Raw genomic sequence first — 21,180 nt, 5'->3', positions numbered from 1 at the left:
TCATATAAGAAGAATATTAGTAATGTTTTCTATATTTTTTGGATTTTATTTGAGACCCTAACAATTATTAGACGTTATAAAAGTAGCCTTTTTAGATAATTTTATTTTAATTCTACACAGATTTTTTTAGGTGAATCCAATTAAAATAGGTTGCATATGGATTATAGAACACCTATAAAAAGTTATAGGATTTTTTTAGAAACATAAGACTATTTTTTGATGAATCTAATTAAAATCAAGTTTTATATGAAATTAGTATGTAATACTTGTAATTTTGTGTCACTATACATAATACTTGTAGTTTTATGTTACAAATGACATAATAATTATAGTTTTGTGCAATTCGCTCTTTTATTTTATTTAGATCACATTTTTGTCACAAAATGCATTGCTACTCTGGTCTCCTACATTTCTCTTCACAAATGAAATTTTTTAAAAAAAAAGAATAGAAACCAGTACAGATTCAGCAGAGACTCCTACAGCTACAAAGGCAGGTCAGGGCCTAGTTCTTGGACCAGCTTTGTGTTGCTCCAAAGCTTTGGTGTTGCTCTTTGTGGCGCACCAAGGTTGTGCTGGCTGTCTACCCTTCATGCAAAAAAGCTCAGCAATTTAGGTGTTGTCCACCTCACATCTTTACTCATCAACTTCTTGCTCTCTTGTCACGTCAAAATTCCCTCCTTTTCGGATCCCCTTCTTTTGCCGATGCTCTTTCATACAGCAGCACCGTCGTTGCAATCGAAGCCATTTGACTTTTCCTTGAAGATGAGATGATCGGTAAAAAAGGAGGTTGGTCTAGTCACTATTATCATTGGGCACTTTGACCGGCCATGATCAGTCCATCATCTGCTAATTTTCCTCCTCTTGCTGGTAAGCGAGGAGGAGCCCCAGCTTCCAAGTGAAGCAGCAGTTATTGTGTCGTCGCTCCTGTAGCTCAGGCAGCCAGCGTCCAGCACCGTTACAGGGCTCTGCGGCACAGGCGAGGCTCTGCCGCCGCTTGCAGGTTTAGGCGGTACAGTGTTAATGGAGGACGCCATGGACTGGATCGCTTCCTGGCATCGCAACACCCTCTCCTGCAGCCACAGCAGCGGAAGGCAACAGCACATTAATAACTCGGCGAGCTTCTCACACACGGCTATGAATGCGTTTCACGCATTTGTACCAGAGCTGCGTTTACGGGAGTACGGTCGCGAGATATGAGCTATGAATGTGTGGATCCGAACTGTGCCGTTGCATTTTTTGCCTAGAAAACTAAACTAGGGAGATGAAATGAATTTGCATGAGACTAGCTTCATTGTACTACCTTATCGACATGATTGCAGGCATTTTCAATGCCTGCGGCGTACACTTGTCCGACCACGGCGGCTGCCACTGCAGCGGCGATCTCAGAGGGTCTAAACCCTATGCAGCCAGTTCCTGCCGCGCAACAACAGGTAGCAATCAGATTGGTCCAAGAGTACGAAATGGTTTGATCCACACTAATCGCACTGATAAAATCATGCTTGCGCACCTCTGGCTACACACAAGATGAGCTCCGCCGATTGGAAGAACCAGCTTCTTGGCGCGGCATTGCCGGCGTTGAGCTTGTGTAGGAAGTAGTCCAGGTAGGAGAAAGGGGTCACAGCCTGCATCCTCCAATTGAGGGTGCTTAGAAGAAGAAGCTCCATTCGCTGGATCGTCTTCGACTCAAACACGTACCGTGCTTCTCCGACCTGATTTGCACAATCCAATCATGCTTAGAACAAGAACAAGATCAGATGAATAGGAACAATGTGCTTGTGCATTGCAGCGCCTATGATCGTCAGCTTGCTTACCTGAAGGTCCAGAGATTGTGGGGCAGCAGTTTCCTCCATCTTGGCGGCAACAGAAAGACACGCCACCGAGAGCAGTTGTGTCATCCAATCCTTGCCTTCCTGAGAATGACATCGGCACTAAACGTTGGTGAATAAAAAAAATACTGATAGCATTGGCAACTTCTTGAGGTAACTAAAAATATGATCTTGGGATTCTTACCGGCAGCTCGTACTGTGAAAGGAAACGATCAAGATAGTTCACAGCCAAATAGAGAGTAAGAGGACCAAAGCTGTAGTACGTGTAAACCTGCGGAGAGATCAAAACGAAACAAATTAATAATCACATGGAAAGGAAGCAAAGCTTTACTATTGGAAAAACCTCATGTGAATTAACTTTTAAATTTTGTCAGAATGCCCCAAAAATAGTACCAAGTTTTTTGTCGAAAAATAAAAATAGTACTATGTTGAACCAGACAGTGCATCTCAGTTTCTCGTGATTCAGAAAGCAGACGAAAGGCCAACTTTGGCCAAGATGGTCCCAAATTTTACCCCAAAAATGGTGCCATATCTACAACGCACGCCGAAACAAATTGTTTTTGCTCTAATTAAGCACATAACTTAAAACATTGGCATAAATTGACTTCGCTACACGCGTAAACACTCACATTATACGGCCATGAAAGAGAAATGCAAATGATTAAAGAATTGTTCAGTATTTAAAAGATGGAAAGAAGAAATAAGTAATGAGAGGATAATCTACGCTCTTTCTCCAGGAGTAGAAATATTGCGGCATGTGTTTGAACCCGGAAACGAAGAAAAGACGCAGCTTTCTGAATGAACAGAGCTAATAATCATGGGAACGGAATGCGTTCCTACAATCGCCAAAACAAATGACGCAAAAATGTTTCCCTTTTTTCCTTTCCCCCGGCGCAGCCATACCTCAGGCCCACAGATCAATCAGGAACCCACCTTCCAAATCCAATCGATGGCCTCCCGACGGACGCAGAGGTCGACGCCGCCTCCGCGCAGCCTCTCGCCGTAGTCCGCCCTCGGCATGTGCTCCCGCTCCCTCTCCACCAGACCGGCCACGCATTCCTCCGACTGCGGCGGGAATAAATCCACGCCGAAATCGTCCCCGTCCGGCGACCGGCCTCTCTTTCTCCCCTCCAACTCCACAACTTCCTCTTCCTCCTCCAAGCACAAGATGGTGCTGTTGTCCTCGGTGCAGAGGAGCATGGACGCGGCCACGTCGTAGCAGCTCGGAGCCATGGCTCTGTATCCCACTCCCACTCCCACCCAGCCCAAGCAGCCAAAGCCTGCGGCTTTCTCCGTTTCTCGGCCGCCTCTCCCTCTCCTGCTATGCCCTCTGCGTTTCTTGGTTCGGCTGGCTGGTGGCTGGCTGGTGCGCGTGTTGGGTAGCGAAGAGCAGAGTGCGGTAGTGAGAGCGACAGGGACAAGGAGGAGGAGGCAGAGGCGCTTTGCGCTGTGGGGACTGCGGTGCAGTACCGCTTGTGCCGCCTTCGCGCTTTGTATTGGAGAGGGGAGGGAGTGTTCCGGGAAAGCGCACGCGGTGGTGAGCCAAAATTGGGACAGCCGAAGCGGGAATGGAGGAGCCGGACGGTCGCCATGGATGCAAAAAAGGACCGAGTGTTACCGTACGCGCGGCTGGATCCGACGTTTGGGAAGCGGCGGGAGCACGGGGGCTGGATGCCGTAGCCGTCCGATCGGGCATCGGCGGATGTGATTGGAAACGGCGGTTGTCGCAGCCAGAGGAATGACAACCCTTGCGACCCTTTCGCATGGCTTTACTACCTAAATCAGACATGTGAATTCACCGTGTGAACTGCACGTTTGACCCGATTTTAGTGGCACTAGCTGTTTGAAACATTGCGGCTGCCGTTTTTAATCTAAAATGTTTATGAACAAGACCATAAGCATATTGAAAAGCTATTTGTACACACAGAACCTAATAATGCGTATTAAAATTGGCCACGGTGCGATGTTAGATGAAATCTAGCAGTTTATATATCTATATTTTAGTTTCAGTTCATATACATATGTTTTCTAACTGTGACTCGTGTCACAACTAAATCTTCTACTTATTGTCACACACTCATCTCTTTTGTTCTCTTTCTCGTGGCAGTTGTTACTATTAGGAGATGTCTATTACCCGTTTTAAACCCTACATGTCAACGCTTGGTGGCTTTGATAAGTTTTGGTCAATTTTGGAACCAAAAAAAAAGAATCGAACAGATTTGGAGCTTTCACCAATTTTTTTGTCAAATTCAATCAAGAAAATCAATTTTAATTTGAATGTTTTGAGCCGAAAATGGCCGTAACCACTAGTAACCTTCTTACTAGTCCTACCAACGGCAAAAAAAAAATTATCACCGGTAAGGAGAGCATTGATCAAGACTATAGAGATTTGAAAGGAATGTTAAAGATTTAGTTTATCGTAAACATATGGTACAATTACGATTTTTACGTACAATTACGACATTCTGGACTAAGCCTTCATTTAATATTGGACCTCTCTTTGGTGATGAGTTTACTCCACCTATCAGAAAATCACTCCCGGAGCATGCTGCTAGAGGCAAACTTTGTGCAACTATATTGTCTGGGTTCGAGTCTAACCTCTAACTGACGGTGACCGTCTGGATTTTGGGCTCGACTCTAACCTCTATCCGGTGAGTGTGCATGAACTTTATCCCGCTCACAACTATTGTCTCTGATTCCAAATACGAGTCAATTTAGGTTATTCTGAGTCAAATATATTTAGTTTTAACTATCAATAACTAAAAAATCATATAAATTGGTAACATAAGATTGATGTTACTAGATTCAATATAAAAAATATTTTTATAATATATAACTCTTTCTATTTAAAATAATATATTTTTATATATACTATTAATTAAAATGATATATTAGAGACCACGTCGATTCTGCTTCTACCTCAGACAGCAGGTCCCCTACTTATTCCGCATCGTTGGATACTCGGATTGCTCGAGAGATAACGGACGTTCCGCCGCACATTATGTTTCCCAAACAATGGGTGTATGATCGTTAGAAGAGAAAATAAATGAGGGAGGTTGTTCCTGTATTGTGGCTAATGTACGTATCTTCATTCTACGGAGCTAATAAGAGGGAAGGCTACCAAACCTCCCGTACAATTTGTGCGGGCAATTATCGTCAATGAACGGGAACAGAATGATTGTACCGAGCAAGCACAGATTTTGCACACCAGGACGGCGATACGATCTGCACGGTCTGTTGTGTTTAACTCTCAAGGCGCTTGCCGCTTGGCTTGGGTCCAGGTACCAGACACATGATCGAGCATGCATTAACTTGCTTGGTGCCCGATCTAGTAGGAGTATTGCGTACAAGCCCAGTATTATATTCGATTGATTGCTCTGTCGCGGATAAGCAAGGGTGCGTAATTGTGTTTGGGCCATCAAAGAATTGCATCCTGATCGAGTGCGTCCTGACGGGAGTCGGTAGACGAGCAAGTTACGGTGTGTTTGGGCTGAGGATTGGGGCGACGATGGATCATCTCACTTCTTATTTTCTTGTTTGCTTTTAAGAATGAGATGTGTTAATCCAACACCACCAATCCCTCCTAAGTACATGTTTAATGTAAACATGGGAATGTAATCATCCCACCAAAATTTATTTATTTATTTTATTTTTATTTTTATTTTTTTAACGAGGGTGCGAACGTCAGGATCAAACCCACGACAGCTCGTGAAGGCTCCCGTACCTTTACCACTGGACTAAGAGCCCGTTAGAATGATCTTACGATGGATTATTTCATCTTCTCAAATCAAACGCTCTATTAGTTCTAGAGATTACCCTCTGCAAATTGTGATCGTGTCAAATTAACAGCCAGAAATAATGCGGCGTAAAACGGGATCTGGCCTGTTAATAGTTTTGGGTCGCTCGTTCCGATTTGCGTCAAAAGCATCGATGCATCGTCATCGGTAGCTCCTTTGCTGGTGGATTAGAGCTCTTTTACCGACCCAACCACGGCGCTATTCTACCCCCTTGCACGCCGCCGTCTGCCACCTATCTCGATCTCGCCGGCCTACAGGTCTGCAAGACTGCAACCACAATGCACGGCGGCTTTTGCCAGCGGCGCTTGAGCGTGCGCTCGGCACTTCGGCCGTGCTCCCTGCTCGCATCGCACGCCCGCTTCGCACGCCCCCGTAACGAACCCGAGGCCGTGTGCGCAGCGCATTGCATTGCAGCGCCGTACTTCCCGCGGCCGTCCGCTCCACCGCTTATTTCTCTCCGTTTCTGGTCTGTTTCGCTCGTCCCCCGCCGTGTTTTTACCTCGCTTTTCACCGGACCTCGCGTACGCACGTACCGGCCGGGTAGGGCCCGAGCTGTTCTTTGCCGGAGCAGGCAGGCCGCAGGCATACCTTACTTCTCAGCCGTACGAGAGGGCTGTTCATGCGTTCATGTGTTGTCGTCTACTCTACGTACCATGTACGTGAATTGTCACAGTGCAACAGTCTTTCCCTGCGAGGGCAACGTACGTGCGTCTTGTTATCTCTGCAGCCCGGAGTGTATAGTAGTATGCGCTCTCTAGTTTGGTCGCGCCAGAACCACCCGATACGTAGTGATCGAGCCTGAACAGGCAATCGTATCAGAGTCCGGACACGGTCATAACTTGTTTCATCAGTTACCAAGTGATGGGTTGTCATGACCGTTAGATTATACTAGTCCATCAACTGGTGCTTTTGCACGGGCTAATAGTTCTCATTTATAGTTTTTTCCTTCCGTATTGCACTTCCCTGTGAGTTTGATGTGTGTCTCATTGAAACATTAGCTTGGGCTATATCATCTCTCAGTTGTAGTCTATCTATCATAATTTTATGAATCCACATTTTGGTTTCTCAATTTTATTCTTAATGGTTGCAGTTGTAAAAAGAACTTTTTGCCTCTTTATGTTAATTTGAAACTCTAGTTCTTATTGCACCACTCTCTTTGAATTTTATTAAGAAATTAGGATTCCAGCTCATAGATTGCATCCTTAGTTATTGCAATGGCATAAACAGGCACTTTGGCCAGCACCACAGTGCTCCTGATGCCGGATGTCGTCTATAATAAAACTACCTCTATATATATATAATATTTTGGTCAAAATATAATAAATTAATTCATAGTAGAAACTTACATAATTCTTATTTAATATTAAAGAAACATCTTTCTTGATTACTAAACCTAGAAATCGATAGGCTCATCTCTCCCTCCTAATCTCATTGGTAGCCTGGTGCAATCACAGTGGTATCATGGTGGCATGCATGTATGATGGTGGCTCGCATGATATATTATACTTAGAGTTTGATTTTTTATAATGGTGAAGATGTGTAATTTACAAACATATATAGGGGTATTTTGGGTTATTTTTTTCTAATGGCATAGGTTGGTAATTTAGAAGCGGATTTAGGGGATATTTTGGGTTATTATTTTATAATGGTATAGGTGGGTAATTTAGATGCAAGTTAGATCCAATGGTCATTGTTCTTAGTCTACCAAATCAACAGTCGGATGTTTTGTTTTTTTTGTTAGAATTTATCTTTTTTCTTAGCGTGTCTCATCTAGGATCACCGTGAAGCTTCCAAAGGAGCCTCCAATTAGTAAATATAAAGATGGTATATGATATATAAGGATACAATTGTTATGGTAGGATAAGATTAGATTATATCTTATCTCTAAGAGTTGTTTAATATACAAATCATATGTACTCTATATACTCTCGTGGCTCAATATAATACAATCGACCACATTAAGTTATCTTCAAACTCTCTCATAGTATCACAAGTTTAGATTCTAATCCTAGGCCACAAACTCTAGCCGCCACTAGCTACCGCTCCGCACGTCTCTGGGTAGATTGATCTCTACGATCTCCGTTGGGGGCAGCGCCAGCCGTACCTAGGGCTCGCGCCGCCGATCGTGTTGATTGGTCGCCCTAGAGAGTCTTTTTCCAATCTGTTGATCAGTTTTTTCTCTGTCGCCGGTCGTTGAACGGTGTTTCTCTTCGATTTTTCTGATCCTAGATCGGTTTGCGTCGCTCGTCACCCGCCGTCCTCACGCCTTTACTCTGACCTCAGCTTCAACACCAACTCCTCCACCTGTGTACAATAAGGTCGACTGCTCATCGTCAACTCCACGCCAGTCTCCGTGCCTGGATCCATCCGCCGATGTCCATCCACGCGCATGGATCCCCTTGGTGTACCCCATCACACACAATCGTGTCACCCATCTCTGTCCACACCGATGCCCGTCTCCACGCACTTGCGTGGCTCAGGAACCTGGGCATGCTCACATATTGATCCCCAACGGCGTGCTCACATTGGTCATCGTGGTCCTCTGCGTGCCACGACTCCATGGGACATGTCGTCATGCCACTCCGTCAACACGTTGCCCGCGTCGATGCTTCACATGACTCCACGCGTCTCGATTCCACCGACCGCTCCCGTCATCTCCATGACATGTCATCCCGCGCCTGGCTCCACGCACCGACAGTCTCCACGTAGCAATCTCCGTCCATGCGTCTGGACTACCATCTGCATCAATCACGTCGACGCATCTCCATCACGCCGATGCACTCGATCACGCGCCTGCCTCGTCACCATATCCTTGTTGGACCCGTTTTCGTGTGTGTGTGCAATCACCGTGTGTGTGTGTGTGCGTGGGGCGCCAGTCTCTGCTAGTGTGGCACAATTGGCCGCACGGCGCTCCAGGGGACACCCTCATGCGTCGCTGCCCGACCACTCCGTCTGCACAGCAATCCATGCTGGTTCATCTTCTTTGTCACCACTCAGGAAGCCTACACCTCGACCGCCTCGTGCACCCTCGGTCTGATCAACCGATCAACACTGGCTCCCGTCCTCCTCGAGTACGCGTGTCTCCACACGAGAACCGGGGATGCCACTTTGTCACCCTCGGGCCGCAGTGCTGCCGCCCATGGCCATGCCTCCATATAGCTGTCGCGCCCTCCCAAGCATGGTCCGACCGAACAGAGGATCTCGTCGTTGCCCTTCATCCTTGTCATGCGCACCACGACACTTCGACCGACCGACGCCTCCTCTTCGGTGCATCATTGTGTCAGTCATTGGCACCCTTGATCTTCGTCACGTTGTTCGGGTGTTCTTCGTCGACTTCTTCAAACACTGTCGCCATGCTCTCTTGGACACAGGCGTTGCCGCTCCAGGTCGCTGGTTCCACCTCCCTCTACCGCCTTCGTCCAGTACAACTTCGTCACTGAAAGATCTAATGGCCCTAGAGGGGGTAAATAGCGATCTAATAAAATCTTAATTTCTATCAATTTTTAGAACAAATAACAATCTTAACCTAGATGAAGGAAAAATAACTACTTGAGCAAGCAAGCTAGAACAAATCAAACAAACATGCAAGCCAAGCACTCAAAAGTAAATATGGAATTGAAACTTGCATAAAAGTAAATGATTGAAGTAAATTTTGGGAAAGTAAGTGAGTAGGGAAGGGGGATACTAATTTTTTTTGACGTATCGAAGAGTTAGCACTCTCCTCTAATTCTCATTGGAGCATCCACATAAAGATATCGCTCTCCTTTGAGTCACTAAGACTCAAGTGCTCACTAACAATTGCTACTTTTCCATCTCCAGATTGCAGGGTATCAAACCAAGTACAAGCTCTTCTGAGGACTTCCACAAGAACTCCAAGAGCTAACCGAAATCACCTCAAATCACCAAGATTAGGTATTGCCAACCATCAAAAATAACAAGCTAATTTCTTCACTTGATCCCTATCAAGTCTAGACAACAGCTAAATACACACTCGCTACTCTTGATGGAGCCAACTACTCATAGGTTATCATTACGGTGGTATGCACGGCCATCCTGCTCTGGTCGCCCTGTAGGCCCTGTCACGTCCGTCGATTGATGTTATGTTCGCCTGCGAGACCGTCCCGTAGTATTAAATGCTATGGGACATGTCACTCCAACTCTACGTCTATCCATGACTATGCTCGCCGAAAGGGGGTGTCTGGAGAAGTAAAAAAAATTGAGTGGATACCTGTCATATGACCAGTAGAGGGTCATAGGGTCTTCTCCTTTAATCAGGGGCTAGTCGACTGAGCCCTGTCCCAGTCATGGGTGAAATTATGATCTCGAGGATATTGACATTTCGTATCGTGGGGCTCGTACGATGGGATATTCCATACTTATTACACCAACAATTATCACTTTTTGTTATTAATTATTACTGAACCAGCTGTGAAAATTGAATATGAATAGCCCTTTCTAGTAGTGTCGCTTAGACCTGTTCATCTTTCAACAAACACATGAGAGTGTTGTATTATGCACTCTTGCACTCCACTTAAATAGTTTTTTAAATTAATAAAGTCATTGGAGAAAAAGGTTAAACTGCAAATTTTCATTTTTGCGAAACTTCGCGATGGGGATTCGATCCCCCAACACCCTTCAAAAATTAGGAACTAGATTATAGATTTACAGGAACGGATCGAGTATTCTTTGTTCCACTGTTTGTTCTACTATTACATAATACCAGTCCGTCAACCAGTACCGCATCTTCGAAGTTCGATCATTTGCTTATACTAATATTAGCAACGACAGGCATTTAAGGCGTTCCTGCAAATTTGCTTAACTTCTTGCAACTTAATCGCGATCTGGTCATTAAGGTTCTTGTCCCGTTGTCCAGTCGATCTTTCGCTAGCTAGAATCGTAGGAGGAAGAACATGACGCACGGCTGCTAATTGGCTGCTTTGTGTTTTGACCTAATATAACTCCATTTCTGACGACGTACGCAGAGATAATCAAAACCAACTGGGCATGTTCTAGCGCATCTCGGTTCCTGAAATGATGTGTTCTAAAATAAGATATTCCTGAAAAGGTGTTCTAGACATGCAATAGGTCTCAGATCTGGTGCAGCTCTCGAGTCATAAGAGAAGGTCACTTCAACCAGGTAAAACAAGCGCAATGACACGGGCCCGGACGTGTACTTAGGCGCAGTAAGTACGCTAGTTTGTTTCATATGTGACCCTTAATAGCCTTGCTTATCAGTGGCTCTAACATCAAAGCACGCAAGAACCGAGGTTAATGCATGCTGGTTGCCGCGAATGGAATCCTCCGTACGTGCTCTTTTTGAGTGAGAACGTGAAGATGAGGTTCATGGGCTCGGATTTTGAACAAAGGTTGTTGTATTAGTACGGAACACCATCTAAACCTAGAGATTAAGGACCTGAATTTTTACTCGCGGCTGATGCGTTTGGGCACTTCCCACTAAAGCTATCTCCTAGTTTAGCATGACCTGTGGTTCCTTGTCCCCTCCTCAGCAGTAGTGGATTTGGTGCTGGATCAACAGGATCGGGAGAGAAATCCAGCAGTGCTCCGAGGGAAAGATCCATTGATCTCTCTGTTACGGCGCCTGCAGCTAACCAGCGAGTGAGGAGGTAACTCACCATCCTCAAACTATTTTTTCTTCATTTTATTCTCTTTCTAATTCCTTTGCTGGTTACTTATTTTTTTTATTTTCTCTCTTCTTCAACAGCTTTCTTTCGAAAAGATTTATAAAGAGAAATGAGAGAAAATACTGTTTTAAAGGAAATAACACTAAAAAAGATTTCGTAAAAAGAACTATAGAAAGGAAACTGTTTCGGCGTTGAAGGAAAAAAAATTCTTTCCAAAAAAATTCTAGGTTACAAAAAGAATTCGTTGCGCATGATCTAACCAGCGAGGGAGAAGGAAGGGAACCCATTGCTGCCTACTGCGCCCTAGCATCTTGTCTATCGCAACATATACATGATCGATCAAGCTGATGAGAAGATGTGGCGGTGTTCCTCATACGATAGATACAGCCGTAAGTTCCTGATTGCGCAGTGCTCAATAATTGATGTATACCGCAGCCTACGACAGGAACAGTATTATCCAAGAGGTTCCTGCAGTACCACGAGTACCAAATGATGATCTCGAGGCACTAGAAGTAGCTTCTGGTTATGATGATCTCGAGGCACTAGAAGTAGCTTCTGGTTATAGTAACTAGCTCTGCAGATGCATTGATGTCCAGTGGATCTTCACATAGAACGCATCCGAGCATTATAAATCTTCGTTTTTCTTTTTTCCAATTAAGAAATATTTTTTTTCCTTCATATTGATGTGCCTAGTGTAGCACCTTATGGTGGCGTATGTGAAGCAAGAGTTAAAACGCTAAAATGTGCATGGTCAACAGAACATATGTTACCTTTTTTTTAATAATGAAAATATCTGTTAATAGTAGTGACTAATCAAGATTCGGCGGCCTATCGGGCCCTCTGCTACCATAGGTTACTGTAGCGACTTGGTACTTAGATACATATACAGCGTAATTTTATTTTTGAAAAATTTCAAGAAAATGTCAAAATAAATATTAGTTATATTGATAAAATGACTGAATAATCTACAATACAAAGAAGAATATCTAAAATAAAAAAATGAACAATTTTTTTTAGGTTAGTATTACTTTCATCTGCATATTAAAACAATGTGCATGCATAAAAGTACTACTATTTTCTCTATAATTAATTGAATATGTTAAATATTGACAAATTTATAAATAAATACTGAAAGGTACAAAATTTGTGAACTTAATTTTTTAGTCTTTTTTTATCAAAATCTACACAACAAAATAAAAACGAATACGGTGTAGATGCACCAATCAAACTAGTATAATCCAATTCCCTCTAATATCTTGTATCTAAACTCCAACTGCCAACATTGAAGCCTAAGAAAAAATCCATTTTTTTCCATATTGCTCAGTTAGCCAGACTTGAACAATAGGCGTTGGCCGCTGACTACATCTATCATGAATTTATCGTATTGACTACTTGTCTCACAGGAACTTTCGAGATTTGAGCTTGTGGTCGATGGGTTAATGAGAGGACCGTGCTCCATGCTACACGCCACTTCTTGTAGCACATATGAAAGGGCTGGAGGGTGAACCACAGATTTCAAAAAAAAATTACAATTTTTTTTCACTGGCAAAAAGATTGAAATTCGCAAAATCTTGCCAAAAATTTGGTCATTTTTCGTCCTCTGCTTTATGTGTCTCGCATATCAGTGAAAGAAAATTTCAGAATAAGATATTTCATTCCCCTCTGAAATTCTCAAAATTTGTGAAATTTCACCAAAGTTTTAACGAAATTTTAATCTCTGGATGAACGACTTAGGCCTTAGGAGTCGGGCCCATTTATGTTTCCTTTTCCAGAAATCAGGCCTATGATTAGATCTGGCAATGAGACGGATCGAGACTGGATGCACCAAGAATGCACCCGACCTAAAACCCGACCCGCCCCCAAAACCCATAGGGTTCCTATGGGCGGCGCGCGCAGGCGGGAGCACACGGCGACAGGGGAGGGCGGGAGCGCGAGGTAGGCGTGCGGTGGGCAGGAGCAGCAGCGCGCCGGAGGGGTGATGGCGATAGGCGGGACCGACAGCACAGACAGGAGAGGTGTCCTGTAAGCTGGACCGCGAAAGCATGCTATGGTTAGCCGGCTGGACCGGTGTTGTGCATCCATTTTCGGATGCCCATGGGCGAAAAACTACCCCGCACTCGACTCAAACCCTTATCGGGTCCTCGACCCGCAACCCCACAGATCAAATTTTGCACCTATCCCTACTCTCACCAGATCTAAAACCCGCAGGCACGCGACCTACTCCGCCCTGTTACCAGCCCTACCTCTTATGTGGAATCTTAGCGATAACTGACTAGGCTTATGGGCCGGTCAAATGGCATGCTGTGGCCCGTGGTTGAGTTAGGCAGCTCGCTGGGAAAAAGCCTATGGGCTGCCAGTGGGCCGTCCGCCTTCAGCCTCGCCAGTCGTCAGCTCCATGCCCCCCCCCCCCCGCTAAACACTCGGTCCCACCGTGCCACTAAGACCACGGCGCTAACCTGTCACCATCCGCAAGTCCTACCGGCTAGTCCACTACTCGTGCACTCCAAAGACAGTCTCGTCGGCGCCAGCAGTCCATCTCCGGCGATGGCTTCCTTCTCCCGCGCCGCCGCCTTCCACCTGGTACGGATCGTGCTGCCTCCGACTACAGCGCCACCATTTCCTCCTCTGCATTCAGCATGGATATGAAGAGTTACAGAACTGTTTTAGCGTTTTTTATGCTTCCATGGAAATTGATCGTTACTCGCATAGCGCTCCACATGCTGCGTCGTGGCAACGAAGGGAACAGAGACCGCGCATGGCACATGCTTTTAAGCACATGTGCATGGATTCACAATATTTAGTGGAATGTTTAGCAAACATAACCTAAAAGATCCCATGATCCAGGCACACAAGCAATGCAACGTGCCGGCTACCGACTGCGCAATGATGAGAGCGCGTTTCTGTCGCTGACGGCCGTCGAGCCGACGAACCGGTTCGATGAACCACGGCTAAAGATTTAAATCCTGGTCAGGTTCGGGGAACTAGCTGAACTGCTGAGAGAACGATTTATACGCCCCTCTCGCTCACCGAAAGGCCCGGACATGCCCATGCGGATCAAAGGCCAAGCATGGCCCCTTCCGATTCGAGCTCTCGCTACACCTGCACAAATGAATCAAGAGCCAAACATCTGTTCATCACTCTAGCTTTTAAAAAAAATAGAAGTAAGAATAACTAGCTCTGATAATTGTTAGAGCGGAAGCTCTGCCAAAAAAAAAAACCTTTAATGCACACCGTGCACCACGCGCTTTCAAAATTGTTGGCGTGTTTCACAGAACGTTTCTGGAACAGATGGACCGGGCGAGCCGCTGTGCACCACTCGCTTCCAACCTTCAACTAGTAGCACTAGCACCACCCATCCAGTGTCCAGGGACCAGGCAAGGGAGTCCACACGGCAGACGGAGTCCAACGCGCGACAGACCCAACCCACACGACACATGTGCGAGCTCGGCGAAGGCTGGCTCTTTTGGTGGCGGACGTCTGGAGTGGGGGCAGACGGACGCGGCGACGCGAGGAGTGAGTAGGACACACGCAATGACGTCGCCATTGGCCGCGGGTGCGTTATCGTGCCGATGACGTGTTAGAGTAATAATTGAGACAGTAGAGAATAAACTCGAATGAATGTGTACAGACATTCCTCCCAACGGATGGGAATCAATAACCACCCTAGGTCGTGGCGAGTTGCCATGTGCTATCGGCGACGTTAATTTCTGCATGAATGTTAGAAAAGAACTCTGCAGCGAAATGACGAGAAAATGCTAATGGCTGTGTGAAGTGTGAACTGCAACGAGCTACAGAGTCAAGGTGGTAAATGCCGTGATGTAACGAGCTACAGAGTCAAAGTGGTACATATGAAAATCCAGATGCAAACACTTCACACGACGGCCACGTAGCAGACCGCGGCAGAAGGCGCCACATGTGCGCCCTGTACAATATTCCATCCAAGTTTCGCTTGCTACTAGTCCCGGACAAGTGATCCAAGTTGAGCCGGCAAGATCGAGCAGTGATATGAATCATGCAACCCTCGTGGTGTTTGTTCCATCCAGTGTCCTCACGCAAGAGGAGAGATTTCGGTAGGTATAGCCACTACGGATCAGCTGCTTTGCACGGAATGATAAGGACTGCAAATTGGTTGCTGATCAACGTGGTATTGTCCATTTGATTATTTTATATTTGACACACGTATCTACTCTATAACATGTGTTTGTCAAGTAATCATATTTTGGTGGTCGTATTATGTCCCGTAACATCAAAACCCACACAGAGCCACATCCTTATCTTGGCTCCCTATATATGCAACCAGGCACCAACCCGACACCAACCTTAAGACATTTGCGAATAGCTAGGATTAACTTTTCTGGATTAAATCACTTTACAAAAGCACTGTTTTCTTTAACTTTCAGACTTGAAATGGTGCGATATTCACTGTGTTATACTGGGTTTTCTTTAGAAAAAAAGTAAAGGCAAAACAAAACAACCATCTATAAAAAAAAAAAAAAAAATCTATACAGTAGTGCTTTAGATATCTCCTTCAACAATACCGATTGGATGACGACACATGTTACAAACATGGATCTCAAAACGTTGATCTCTAGAGCGGCACATGCAGATTGAATTCTTCTCCACTCTTCACTAGCCTTGGTGATTAGGGTCTTATTTGACATAATTCTAGATCTAAAATCCTTTGTATACTAAAATAAATTAATTTAAATATTTATTTTTTATTCAAAATAAAAACTAAATGACTCAATTAAATACTTAATCCACCTATCCTGACTGTCTTAAAACTAAAAATGACTAACTCTAAAAAAATTTAAAATCGGGTCCGTGGCAAACGGCCCCTAGTCCCGAAAGGCAACGGCTCAATCCGCTTTTTCGTTCTTAATACTCCAATAGTAAAGGACAAGTCTACAGCTCAGCTTAAAGCAGCGTTAGTACTAGCACACTACAAAGTCCAAAAGCAAGCAGCAAAACAACTAAAGGCATACCCAACTTGGTCCAAGGTAGTGACAAAAAAAACACATATTTCTTTTGATGTAGATAAAGCACGTCTTTAATGCACACTATTTAGAGACGATGGCATGTTTCAGGTGCACTTGATTTATCACTATGCTATTTCGTATTGCCACTCTATCCATAGTTTATAGGATCAGAGGTGCTATTTATTAGTTTCTGTGGGAAATTGCTACTTTAGTAGAGTGATAGAAAGGTAAATATTCTCATGCTTAGAGTGGAGAATTGCTGTACGTTGCAGCCGGCACCAGCTGCGACTGCCCGCTGGACCAACACGGCCGGCGCACACCGGTGTCACCACGCGCTTCTACCTTTCTCGGTATGTACCAGTCCACCACCGTGCCAGCCCTTCCAGCTCCAGGGAGAGTCCACACGACTGACGGAGTCCAACGCGACGAGACAGAGCAGGGCTCTTGGAGTCTGAAAGCGAGCTCGCGCCAGGGCTCTTGGAGTTTGGTGGTGCGCAGCCGGGCGTTGCAAACAGCCGGCTGGAGTGGGGACGGGCGGACGCGGCGACGTAAGACGCGAGGGGCAGAGCGCGCCACTGGCGTCGCCATCGGTGAAGGAACGAACGGGTGGTGTCGGGTCGGCGCGGTGGCTCCGTCGGGAGGAGGGAAATGAATGGAGCGGCTGGCCACGACTGGAGGCCGCTCGGGCCTGGCAAGGAGCAACTTGGGTGGTGCACGGTATAACAACTGTCACCAAACTTGTGGACTTTTCGTCAAGATTAAACCATCACGAACAACACAATACAATTTTTTCTCAACACGTTGCTCTTTTATTTCTCAGCATACACACATTACAAACTTACAAAAACAACTCTTTCCTTAATACTACACCATGGGATATCCACGCCCTCTATTATACAGGGACGAATATTAGACTCTGAATCTTACCTGATACAATCATATTTCTACTCAAATTTTTACTTCTTTTCCAACTCTATACACCCCCTCCCAAATTCAAATATATATCAAGGAATATTTCAAATCAAATTTAAATATATTTCAGTTGAATTTTAATCAAATTCAAATCTAGGGAATCTGAAAACTAGACTAACTTTTGGGAGATTTTTTTACAACAAAATAATTTTTTTGGAGAATCTCAAAATCAGAGTGACTTTTCAGGGTTTGCATTTTTTTTCTAATTAAATTTCTACTAAAACACCACTTTGACTTTTACACGGATTCTCGTGCATAACAAGAATAATTTAAGAAACAAGATTAACTCTAACAAAGCTGAGATTGTGTATGGTCTGGGAATTTAAGACCACGTAGAAAATCTTTGCGGTGTTGCGTGTCTATTCAGGATTGTGCGGCGCGAGATTTCATCGGTGACGTTACTCACTGCATGAATTGTAGAACAAGAATTGTGCAACAAAATGGCGAGCTACAGATATGGATGACAATCATATGTGGATTTGGATCCCCACGGGTTATGTACCGACGGGAATCAGGTCAAGTGCTAAACCCCGTTCCCCGGTCAAACAGATCGGGTATCCAAATTGTAACGGATTGGACACGGGTTTGAATCTACGTCCGTAGGTGCCTATAGGTTACCTGAATAACTCGAATATCATGTCATCCTAGGTTAACCCAGCGCCTTGTGCAGCCTAACCACTCAGGCACTCGTCTTAGGTCAACCTTTTCGGTGTCACCTCCACGTGACCACGCTGCCCCTTCGGCCCCCTCCACATCGGCCCTTCCGCCCTTCCATGCCGATGACGTCCCTCTACACCCTGCTCAACTTGCTCACATGGTCCACCGCTCCTCTATTGATAAGTCGTGATGGTTCTTGCCGGATTTCGGATCCCCTTCAGGTTTAAATGCAGGGGGCGTATTTTAACTCCATTAAGAATTCGGATGCAGATTGAGTTTTGAGTTTTGGGCTTCGTGATGGGCGAATTTCGTAAACCCACACACGTTGCCATCCATAGCTACAGAGTCAGGACGTGGTTAATGCCGATATAAAAATGCCGTCATGTCTTAATGTGTAACAGTGTCAGTGTAAAACGGGCATCTTCTAGCCTGACGAATTATTGGCTGCTTCACGGAGATTATTTCAGGCGTCAAATGGCCATCGCAATTGGCTCATGAATTAGACCAGGACACGGTCACGCAGCAATAAATCCTAGGTGTCCCAAAAGGCCGCCACAAGTGCGCTCTGTAGAAAATTGCATCCAAGTATTGCATACTACTAGTTCCAGAGAAGTAATCCAAGTTGAGCCGGCACGATTAGCGCGACATGGCTCTGGTTGTACTACGACGGGAGATCAAGCAAGAGAAAGATTCCGGTAGGTAAAGCCACTACAGCAATTCGGGTCTGCTGCTTGCATGCAGGGTTCGAAAATTCGACGGTGATTGAGTAAAAATCACGATAATCGGTCCTCTTGGTTCGGCTCAGTTTCAGAAACCGAACGGTAACCGAATTTGAATTAAAAGATTCGAAAAAAATCAAAAAATCAAAAAATCAAAAACAAATCTTAAAAAAACTAGAAACAATTCTAAAAACTTCTGTGAAAAAAAATTCAAAAATAATATCGTTTGCATCATATTCTATAGGGAGGAAGTTTGAAAAAAATAAAAAAAAATTGAAACGTGCGGCTCAGTTATTAACTCATGTTAAAGAAAAAGTTTAACATGCACACACATATTTTTCATGTGCAAAACGTATCTTAAGAGAATCTTTAAAATTAATTTCACTTTATTTAGAGTTTTATTAATTTCTCTATGATTTTTACAAAGTTCACAAGCATAAAAGTGAATGTATTAAGAAATTAACTTTTTCATGTCTACTATTATTTTTCCTACGTAAATCATAGTATAAATAAACTAGATTTTACTAATTTTTGAGGTATGATGAGTAAGTTATGAATTAATCTAGTCGCAACACAATTACACAATCATGCATATTACAATAACTAATTCATAAGTTCATGTATTTTTAAAAGACATAGGATCATGTAAGAAGACTAACAAAATTAGTTTCATGATTTTTGGATTAGCAAAGAGTAAACTATGCATTTAACTTGGTTTAACAAATACATTTTCTCACAGAACATTTTGAACTTTTTTATGAGTATAAATACTTTTATCATGTAGATCATGTTACAAGAAAACTAACAAAATTTGTTCCACTTGATTTGAAGCTCAGATGAATCAGTTATTGATTTTATAAAATTGAGATAATTTTTAGATTTTTTTGTTGAACTTCACTGAAAATCGAGAAAACCGAGCGGTTACCAACAAAACCGAGCGGTTACCTACAATACAAAAAATTCGAAAAAACTGCTCAATAAATCGTAAAAATCGCTCAGTAACCGGTCCAAATTTCAAATTTATTCAAATAAATTTTGTCTAATTTTTTTTAAAATTCGGTCGGTAACGAAAACCCTGCTTGCACGACAGTAGAAACGCCGTAAACGGGTTGCTGATTAACGTGGTAACGTCGGTATGATTATTTTCTGGTGCACTTTGCACGGCACGCTGACGAAAAGGTTTAGCATTCAAATGTCTTTTTATCTGTCCAGATGTTCTTTTAGACCATTAGCAACTTGATGCCTGCCCAAGTAACCGAAGACATGTTCAGAATAAAGGAATTTAACACCGACGAATTTCGTCTCCACAAGAAGTTGGGAAAATAATGTATTTGGTGTTCCACACACGAGCCTAGCGTCTAACTTTCTGTTCCAAAAAATTTGGTCGAGAATCACATCTTGTTTGGATGGTTAGTGAGAATGATTATATCTTCTACCTATAAGACATAAGGGTGGCAACGGGTCTGCCTCCGTCGGGTTTTGCTGGAACGGATCCGAACCCGAAACCCGACTCGTCAAACCCGACCCGAACCCGAAATCCATATCGGGTGCAAAACCACCTCCGCCCCCGAATCCGACGGGGACCTGAAACCCGACGGGCAACCCGAAACCCGACAGTGTAACGGCGACGGGGCGGGTTGGGGCGGGCGAGCGGAGCGGGTGCGGCGGGGCGGGGCGGAACGGGGCGGGTCGGGCGGGCGGTTCAGGGTAGGGCGGAGCGGGGCGGGCGGGCGGGTGGGGCGGGCGGGCGGGCGGGGGGGGGGGGGTTTCGGGTTTCGGGTGGCACCCACGGGTGAAAAAACATACCCAAACCCGAACCCGACCTGACCCGATAGCTTCGCGGGGTTTTTTTTGCACCCGAACCCGCCCCTGTCGGGTTTGAAACCCGCAGGAACCTGACCCGACGGGAGAAATTGCCACCCCTAATCAGAGATCAACCCGTTTGCTTACCTCACCAAAGTGAAATTTTCTTTCAGTGATAAATAATATATTTATCGACAGTAAGATATTTATGATGATTTCGTCAATCTTCAAATAGACTCTACGTGAGCACATGCATGTACTAATGTGGGTGTTGATATGCGTTTATGAGTTATACTGGTGTTTTATAAAATAGGTTTGGCCAATGTCCAAAATAATTACGTCGTATCCTAACTCAAAGACACAAAAGGCGTGTTTGATTGCTCGCATCAAGGGCATTCTAGCTCTGCCCGTATGTATATTCCCGCAGAGAATGTCATATATGCATACATTGTTACTTCATATATTCGTGGATATAATTATATGGTTAAATTATAGTCCAATAGATACTCTCAAATCAAGCTTTTCTATAGAGCTTGACCTGATGAATACATTAAATCTGCTACAGCGTTGCAACAAACTACTCATTAATCTCACATACAAGATCACTACATCCACCTATACAGTTAACCAAACATCTAAATTATACGCTACAGCTTAAAAAAAAATACTAGTAACCAAACACATCCAAAACGTCCCAACTCACCCAGGCCGCAATCAGAGAAAGTCGAAACGGGGCTAGTCCGTAAACTCACGTTCACTGCTTGCAGCTTAACCTCCAAGTAGAC

At 44.4% G+C, this 21,180-nt stretch overlaps 1 protein-coding gene across 1 annotated transcript; it reads right to left on the bottom strand.

Annotated features, from left to right (window-relative positions):
• Positions 1 to 359: 359 nt before the first annotated feature.
• On the bottom strand, positions 360 to 3,378 carry LOC133894848 (cyclin-D4-2-like). The gene is made up of 6 exons (XM_062335024.1): positions 2,760 to 3,378; positions 2,011 to 2,097; positions 1,812 to 1,910; positions 1,508 to 1,709; positions 1,301 to 1,413; positions 360 to 1,070 (listed from the first exon to the last, which is right to left on the bottom strand). The coding sequence occupies exons 1-6, from the start codon at positions 3,057 to 3,059 to the stop codon at positions 840 to 842; spliced, it is 1,032 nt and encodes a 343-aa protein (XP_062191008.1). The 5' UTR covers positions 3,060 to 3,378; the 3' UTR covers positions 360 to 839.
• Between the last annotated feature and the right edge of the window lie 17,802 nt (positions 3,379 to 21,180).

Source organism: Phragmites australis, chromosome 16, assembly GCF_958298935.1.
Source record: "Phragmites australis chromosome 16, lpPhrAust1.1, whole genome shotgun sequence".
In the NCBI taxonomy this organism is placed as follows: Eukaryota; Viridiplantae; Streptophyta; class Magnoliopsida; order Poales; family Poaceae; genus Phragmites; species Phragmites australis.
The sequence above is the reverse complement of the archived record's forward strand: the minus strand, read 5'-3'. Positions and strand labels throughout refer to the sequence as shown.

Coding starts and splice junctions, on each gene's coding strand:
- LOC133894848 (XM_062335024.1), bottom strand. CDS start 3,059: ATGGCTCCGAGCTGCTACGACGTGGCCGCGTCCATGCTCCTCTGCACC. Junction 1,710..1,811: donor CACAATCTCTGGACCTTCAG/GTAAGCAAGCTG, acceptor TGTGCAAATCAG/GTCGGAGAAGCACGGTACGT. Junction 1,071..1,300: donor CCTGCAATCATGTCGATAAG/GTAGTACAATGA, acceptor CTGTGGCTGCAG/GAGAGGGTGTTGCGATGCCA.